The sequence below is a fragment of the Sparus aurata genome, chromosome 1 (assembly GCF_900880675.1).
Source record: "Sparus aurata chromosome 1, fSpaAur1.1, whole genome shotgun sequence".
Classification (NCBI taxonomy): Eukaryota; Metazoa; Chordata; class Actinopteri; order Spariformes; family Sparidae; genus Sparus; species Sparus aurata.
In genome coordinates, this window is record NC_044187.1 from 3,294,582 (window position 1) to 3,302,602 (window position 8,021).

At 45.5% G+C, this 8,021-nt stretch overlaps 1 protein-coding gene and 1 pseudogene across 1 annotated transcript; both read right to left on the minus strand.

Moving 5' to 3' along the window:
* Window positions 1-437: 437 nt before the first annotated feature.
* LOC115593070 (UTP--glucose-1-phosphate uridylyltransferase-like) lies at window positions 438-6,816 on the minus strand (the record flags this gene model as incomplete). Its single annotated transcript, XM_030436408.1, has 8 exons — window positions 438-1,016; window positions 1,299-1,403; window positions 1,809-2,051; window positions 2,238-2,435; window positions 2,523-2,820; window positions 3,228-3,361; window positions 3,440-3,625; window positions 6,658-6,816. Coding segments are annotated over 8 exons (1,431 nt in total), but the record flags the coding sequence as incomplete, so codon positions are not given.
* A 144-nt stretch (window positions 6,817-6,960) lies between these two features.
* Window positions 6,961-8,021, minus strand: part of LOC115586511 (aftiphilin-like) — a 9,365-nt pseudogene continuing 8,304 nt past the window's right edge.

The window sequence follows — 8,021 nt, forward strand, 5'->3', positions numbered from 1 at the left end:
ATGTCACATCATTTTAATGTGTTTGATGTGAAACATGTTCTGTGATCTAAAACTCTCTGAAAGTTTGGAAACTCAGAAATCCTTCCTGATGATTAAACAGCACAAGAGTCAGAATTAAATGTATAATTCTGACTTTGTGCTTGATGTGAATGAAACCAGCAGCAACGAGAACTCAACGTTAGTTTTACAGCGAACAAATGAAAAAGCACGAGACATCCTGTTGGATCAACACACGAAGAAGAAATCACCACGTTTTGTTTTAAACCTTTTTTAAAGTCCAGCTGGATTCTTCCTCTAATAAACGACTGGACACCAAACTGAAATACTTTGAAGGTTTTTACACAAAGTGTTGAAGTGATGAAAACATCCTGCAGGTTAATCAACACTGAAAATAACTGCAGCTATAAAATTCCCTCTCAGTAAACACACGACACTCGTTGACCCATATTGCACTTTTTAATAGACAGCAGAAGAAGACGAGCGGTCGGCAGTAACAGAGAGTTTCCTCCTGAGAAGCTTCCTGATGATCTGAACGTCTGCGGGGAGGACGAGGAGGACGAGGAGGAGGAGGAGGAGGAGGAGGAAGAGGAGGAGGAGGAGGACGAGGAGGAGGAGGAGGAGGAGGAGGAAGAGGAGGAGGAGGAGGACGAGGAGGAGGAGGAGGGAGAGGAGGAGGAGGAAGAGGAGGAGGAGGATGACGAAGAGGAGGAGGAGGAGGAGGAGGACGAGGACGAAGAGGAGGAGGAGGAGCTTGAGGAGCTTTGACCTTTCAGGCTGACTTCACACTGACAGCGGACAGAAACGAGCGGTTTCATCGGTGAAGAGAAGAAGAACCTTTTTCTCTCAAAGTCTCAACAAGGTGCAAATGGCTTCTTTGCTCGTGTGTGGAGGAAGTTTCCCAGAATGCCTCAGTGGTCGAGGATCCGCAGGTTTCCTGAAACGATCTTGTTCTCCAGCATCGCTCCGGCAGGGATGTCGATCCGGTCGCCGTGATTGGCTATGATGATGACGGTTCCCTGTAAAAACACAGAAAAGAAGCCTCAGGTCAACTTTACGTCAGCGTTCACGTGAGCTGACTGTTTCAAGACGGGAAATGTTGTGTTCCTGCCCTTTAAATCTCTCCTTTTAAAGGAACAGTTCACCCGAAAAATGTAAAACCCAGTCCTCCTCTCCTCCTCCTGATGATATAAAGTCCTCTTCTTCTTTTGAGGAGGACTGGAGCTACATTTAGTTTGAACTGTTCCTTTACAGACTCGGCTGTGAAACATCAGCGGTCCGTTGATGGAAACGCTGGTTACCTTCAGAGAGACGTTCTTCCCGAAGGTGACGTCTCCCGACACCGTGAGGTGGTCGAGCTCCAACATGTCCGGGATGCTCTCGAACCGAGCCAGAAACTCCTGAACCTGCAGAACCAACGACACAAAACTGAGTCAGTCCTGAAAACACTTCTGATGAGTTCTGCACGACGATATTTAAACTTTACATTTGTAGTTTTTACAGCTGATGATGTACAGAAGAACTGGAATATTTTAAATGCTGATATCTGATGATATCAAGGCAAATAATGAAGTATTAACATCTTATGGTGGAAAATTAAAGGTTGTTTTCAAGATAAAAATCCTGTTTATGATGTGATGAAATCATCTTGTTGTCTGAAGATGAAAAAAAAATTGCTGCTTACAAAAATAGTTGCCAAGAAGTTTTCTATCAGTCAGTTAGTTGATTTAAGTGTGTCTTCTTTTGGCTTCAGTATTAAAGAAGCTGATAAACAAACTGTGTAAATGTGGCTCGGTCAGTTTGGCGCCGACCTTGGTGAAGGAGCTGCCCAGCTTGACGTGCGGCGTGGTGGGGAACTCCCTCTTCTTGCTCATGGTGAGCGAGCCGGCGTCCAGGCTGTACAGGTTGGACATCACCAGCAGCAGGTCGGACGACGTCTTCACCGGCAGGAAGCGGCTGCGGGGAACGTTCACGCCCATGGCGTTGTTGAAGCTCTTGATGGCGGCGCCCACGGCCGTCTCCAGCTGGATGACGTTCAGACCGCCGTCCAGCGTCTGCGGAGACATTCAGGGGTTCGGTTAGAGTAGGAAACCAAAGCTTCGGATACATTTTCTTAAGTTTCACTGATAAAACAGACACCTTCATGGAAATATTACGTAACTGGTCCAATACTGACTAAAAAGCAGGACAGTCACGTCTGTAGAAAGCTTTTATCGTTACACAAGTCGAGTGTGCGTCACCTTCGGGTTGACGATGATCTCCAGGTCCATGGCGTTCTTCTCCTGCAGCCTCTTCATGGCGGGCAGAGAGATCCACAGGTTGTTGGTGTTGAAGATCTTGAACTTGGTGACGGACTTGAACTCGTCGACGTGAGCCTTGGGGACCTGGGCGATCTCCAGCAGCCTCAGGTGATCCTCGTACTGGATCAGCGTGCCGCCCTGCGGAGAGGAAACAGGAAGCGATCAGACGCCGTCACACGTTAAATGAAACCCGCGTCCCTCAGCGTTGCAGTGAAGCGCTCGGACCTTGACGTCGGCTCTGGTCTTGTCGGTGACCTCCATGATGAACTCGCAGCGCCGGTCGGCCGGCTGGCTCATCAGGTGGTGCAGGATGAAGAGGTCGACGGTGGCGCCCAGGTTGTCGATGTTGGACACGAAGATGTACTCCTTCCCCTCAGCGATGAGTTTGTCCAGCAGTCCCGAGTTGGAGAAGCTGGCGTAGACGTCTCCGTGACCCGGCGGGTACCAGGCATCCGCGTTCTCGCCGCTCATCCCCATGTTCTTAGCTATCGGCAGCAGGGACTCCTTGTTGATCCTCGGATACCTGCGAGGACGACGGTTGATCGCTGGTCAGTCAGAACAACTCAAACACTGCGAGCTGCTAATAGACATTTGAAATAATGAAGAGCAAACTGCATAAAACATGAACATCAACCAACAAAAACAGCTTTTGATTTTGTTTACTCCCCCAAAGAACGATGGACAGTAACAGAAGAAACACAACTCATCCACTCTTCATCAGTTAGTTAATGACATAATGGCTGATTTAAATTTAGATTAAAATGAGACAGAAAAGAGTCTTTGTGATGTAACTCAAGTTTTTACTGTGAAAAATGAGACACAACCGTAAAATACCTGCTTTTTTGAATGGAGTTTGGTTTAACAGTCAGGAGCAGAAAGTATTAATGTTAATAACGAAGTTTATAAACAGTGTGTGTGTGTGTGTGTTACCTGCTCTGGTTGAAGGTGTGGATGTTGACTTGGTGGTGTTTGTACTTCTGCAGGATCTTCTTGGTGTCTTCGTCGGTGTTGAAGGAGTTCATGAGGACGAGCGGCACGTCGGCGTGGAACGCTTTGTTCAGGTGCTGAAACACAAAGCGGGACAGTAAGAGTCGAGTTCAGAACCTCGGAGCCTCGCGGCCGCTCGCTCTCATCGTCTCTACCTCGATCTGCTGCACGGTCAGGTCCAGGAAGGTGTTCTCGTTGCGGACGCTGATCAGACTCTTGGGGCCCTTGCAGCCCATGCTGGTTCCCAGACCGCCGTTCAGTTTGACCACGGCGAGCTTGTTGAGGCTGGCGGCGATGTTGTCAGGGAGACCCTTCGCTCTGATCTTCTCGTAGGGCTGAATCTGAGACGCACAATCAGTCAGTGTTACTCAAATAAAACACAGACAGCTCGTCTACATGCTGATGTAAAGTCAGGTGAAGAACAGTTGTGGAGCTTCACAGTAAAACATCGCTGCAGCATTCTGCCAAACAACTGAAGCAGCTGCAGACTTGATTTAAAACTCTTCCTGCTTTTTATCAACATTATTTCAGGGACAACAGAAGTACCTATCGTGACGTGAAGGAAACCGATCAACAGTCGACTTGTGGGGAAAATGTCGTCACTCATTTCTATCTGAAAATGTGGGACTGCTCCTTTAAATGATTCAACCACAGCAGAGTGAGACGAGCGTCACGATCCAGAATCAAACCAACGAAATGAAACCGGACCCGAAGAAAATAAACGTGGAAACAAAGTGGAACTGGATCTGTGTGAGCCGACGACCTCCGACCTTTAAGACCTCGTCAGCAACACATGACCACAGAAAGGACTCGTGTATTTATGGACCGTGTGTGTGTGTGTGTGTGTGTGTGTGTGTGTGTGTTGTGTAATCAGCTGGTGTCGTAGCTCTCCAACAGGAAGTGTAGTGACGTCCTGCTGACCGACTGTAGTAACATCTGCAGACGTCTTCAGTAGTGTGAGACTCACTTTCACATTCAGGCCCGGGTGACATCGTTTCACTTCACGTCAGCTGACAGATTTGTTGTTTACACCACAATAAAACATTAAACTTCATCCTCCGAGGGGACAAAACACCTGAAACACTGAAGTTTAACATGCAACATGTTTCTTGTGTTGCAGGTTCACTGTGCAAACTGTCCAATATTCTCAGATCATGAACGATTTACCTCAAACTGATGATTTATATTGTAGGTTTACTATAAATCACCTCACAGAGAGCTGAAGCCCCGCCCCTTCCTGTGTCCCTCATGGCACCTCATTGGATAAAAGTGAATGAACAGAAACATGTGATGTATTGATCCCAATATAAACCTCAGGACTGAAAACCAGTGAATTCAGAATCATCTACGTGGCCTGAAGTCACCGGGGGAAAAGTGAAAATGATCCTCTGTGTGTGATTTGGGTGAACTAGTCCTTTAAATAAAAATAAAGGTTTAAAGGGGGTGTGTACAGAAAGAAAAAGACTGTGTTAGGTTTAAAGATTTGCAGCATAAAAATGAACTTCTATAAAATATTAGTGGCCTCGAAAAACAATTTTTAAGGCTTTTATTGATCTGCAGACACTTTGATCACTTATTTTACATTTAAATTCAATTTAATCTTAATATATCTATCAAAAGCTTTTAATTGCCTCTTTGTTGTGCGACAGTGATCTCTGGAATATAAATAAAGATTGAATAAAAGCTGAGTGACGTGTTAATTCACCTGTTTAGTTAATTTAAGACGTGTTGGTCGTCTCGTTGTAAAGACAAAGTCTGATGTCAGAGGACGAGGAGTGACGCGTGGAGACAAATGTCAGCGTGTCTCCGCCCTGAAACTGGACTTTAAATGCTGCGGCGGTCACACTATTCTTAGAGCTAACCTTCAGTGTGCTCGGGGTATTCTGGGAACGCTGTGTGAGTGTGTGTGTGTGTGTGTGTGTGTGTGTGTGTGTGTGCTGATAAATACTTGGCTTTAGCCTGAATGTTCTCTGTTCTCAGATCTGGTTTCTGGGTCTGGAGCTCGTCTCTGTTCTGTAGTAGTTGGATCAGTTAAAGGACCAGAACAGATCCAGGACGGGTTCGGTCCGGATCAGGTGGATCTACGTTCTGATTCGCTGTCCGTGCTTCAGTTACGTTCAGCTGAGTTCTGTCTTTCATTCAGTTTGTTTGAAGAGCGACGGTGTGAAGAGTCGCCTCGTCGCAGAAACAAATATGACGCCATGTTTACTGTTTATTTCTTGTCTCGCTCACATCAGACGGAACAGAAACGTTTATATTTAATCACTCAGTCGTCTACAGTTGTTTCTGTAAAGACTCACGTTTCACACTACAGAGACACACTACATCAAAGCACGTCTTTAAGTTTACATGTGTGACTACGCTGGTTGTGTGAGTCTCAGATTGCTGCTGAAACTCAGGTGACCGACACTCAGTGCTGTGCCTGAACGCATCCTGTGTAAACCCAGACAGACAGTGGGCCGACCCGCCACTGATCAGAACCGACTCTGTTACACACTGTGACATGAAAGGACTGAAGAAGATAAAACACTCTGATCAGGCTCTACGGGAGCCCTGAGGGACAAACAAAGAAATGTTTACTCTGGTTTATCTATTTTCTAATTCTGATCCAACTCGTTTTCTGTTTCTGAAGGGTTTTTTTTTTTTGCCAGAATATTCTGGTTAGAATATTTATTGTCACGAGTGAAACTTTGTTTAATTTTTCCTCTTCTGTGGAACTGACGAGGAAAATGTGTGAAACTGAGTGAAAAACAACATTTACATGAAAAACGTTTTTTGGTACTCAGTGTGTAAAAAATAAATAAAAGTAAATTCTCAAATGTAATCTGTTTCCCTTATTCAAAAGGTTTCAGGAAGGGTTATAAAAAATGTGTAGAGTGAAAATGTTCTGGGGTAAAAACACCCGTGTGTTGAACCACGTCGGCAAAAACAAACATTTTTTTCCAACTCTGTTTTTTTTACTGGAGAAAAAGATTTTTCTTTCTTAAAAAAATATTTCCTCGACCATTTTTTTGTTTAAATTGTTCATAATATTTTTTCCCCCTCAGTTTCACTTTGTTGTCTTGAATTGTTTTTCATTCATGAAACCAAGTGGGAGAAAAAATCTTTTTGTTTTCCATGTGTGAACCTGAGTGGATCCGTTTCACACGAGAGAAAATAATTAAGATCAAACTTCTGAGTCGATCACCAGAAAACTAATATCCTCTCCAGTGTTTCCTGCTGCTGCTGTTCCGTCAGTCAGTCCACACTCGTGTGTTCTGACGTCTGAACCGGGCCTCAGTGTGAACCTGAACGCTGCCCTTGACCTTCAGCACACAGCGTTGCAACACGACACCTGTGGTAAACAGCGTGAGCGCTGATATCTGAAACTCACCGAGTCCTCCGGCGGCCGGTTGATCTTCGGCCACTCGACCGACGGACCTTTGACCTGCAGGAATCTGTGGAAGAGCTTCTTGAAGCCATCGAAGTCTTTTCTGGAGATCTGGAACAGAAAGACACAAACAACCAACCTGCTGTCAGAGAACCAGAACCAGAACCAGAACCAGAACCATCACAGTGAACATCAGCTGACACGTGGTGACAGGAGGATGATGACACTCTAACAAACATGTGTCCACATCTGAAACGACTCAGCTGATGTTAATCTACCGTCTTCTGACAGTCAACACACCTGAATCTACACCAGGCTCACCTGTCTCTCTGACTTCCTGTCTGTGGCTCTCAGCTCTGAGCCACAACAGGAGGAAATGGTGCATCTGTGGGGACTATTTTCACCGGCGGATGAATCCACATGAAGCGCTGTGGTGAGTGTTTGTGTTAGCAGGACGTTGTGCTGCAGTGTGGCTCGTTTGTGTTAGTTAGAGGAGAAATCAGGGTGTGATTTAACTTCCACTCCTCCGCTGATGTTTCAGGTCTTTAACAGGATTTATTGACGATCACTAAATCTGCAGTTGTATCAGGATATTCACAACATTTTCATCTTTCTAACATAAAGAAATGGATTTTGTGGGAGACAAACTTTCAGCTTTAGAGGGAGAAACTGCAGCTAAAACATCTTTTTGGATCTAGTTTGTCTTTGTGTGTGTGTGTGTGTGTGTGCGTGCGTGTGCGTGCGTGCATGTGTGTGTGTGTGTGTGCGTGTGTGTGTGTGTGTGTGCGTGTGTGTGTGTGTGTGTGTGTGTGCGTGTGTGTCCTCAGGGTTGTTCACCTCATGTTCCTCCATCAGCTGCAGCGGAGCCTCTCTGTGTGCGATAAGACGACGTGATGCAACTCTTAACAAATATTTGTTCTCTGCATGTTAACACACGCTCGCTGAGAGACTTTCTATAAAATCCTTCTCATGCTGCTTCAAACTGAATTCACTCAAGATTAATGTGAGTAAAGTACAATAAGCCCGGTGGTTTCTGACGGCAGGCCCATCACAGACACATCGGTACCAGTACGTCTGTTCTGATGAAGATGCCTGAGATCATTTTGAAAAATTCTAAATAAGAATGTCGGATGAAAGCTACGATGTGCAGCTGAACCCGATCAGTCGTCACTCCAGGGCTCGACGTGATGGTTGCCAGGTTGCCGGTTACCTTGGCTATTTGAGAAACTGGCACCGATGTTTGTCGTTTGGCTGCCATCAGAACAAAATGTAGTAAATATTCTCTTCCATCAGTGATTATTAATGATGTATTGATGTGATGTTACAGGTGGTTTATCTGTCGGAAACACTTCGACTTCAGAACAGAA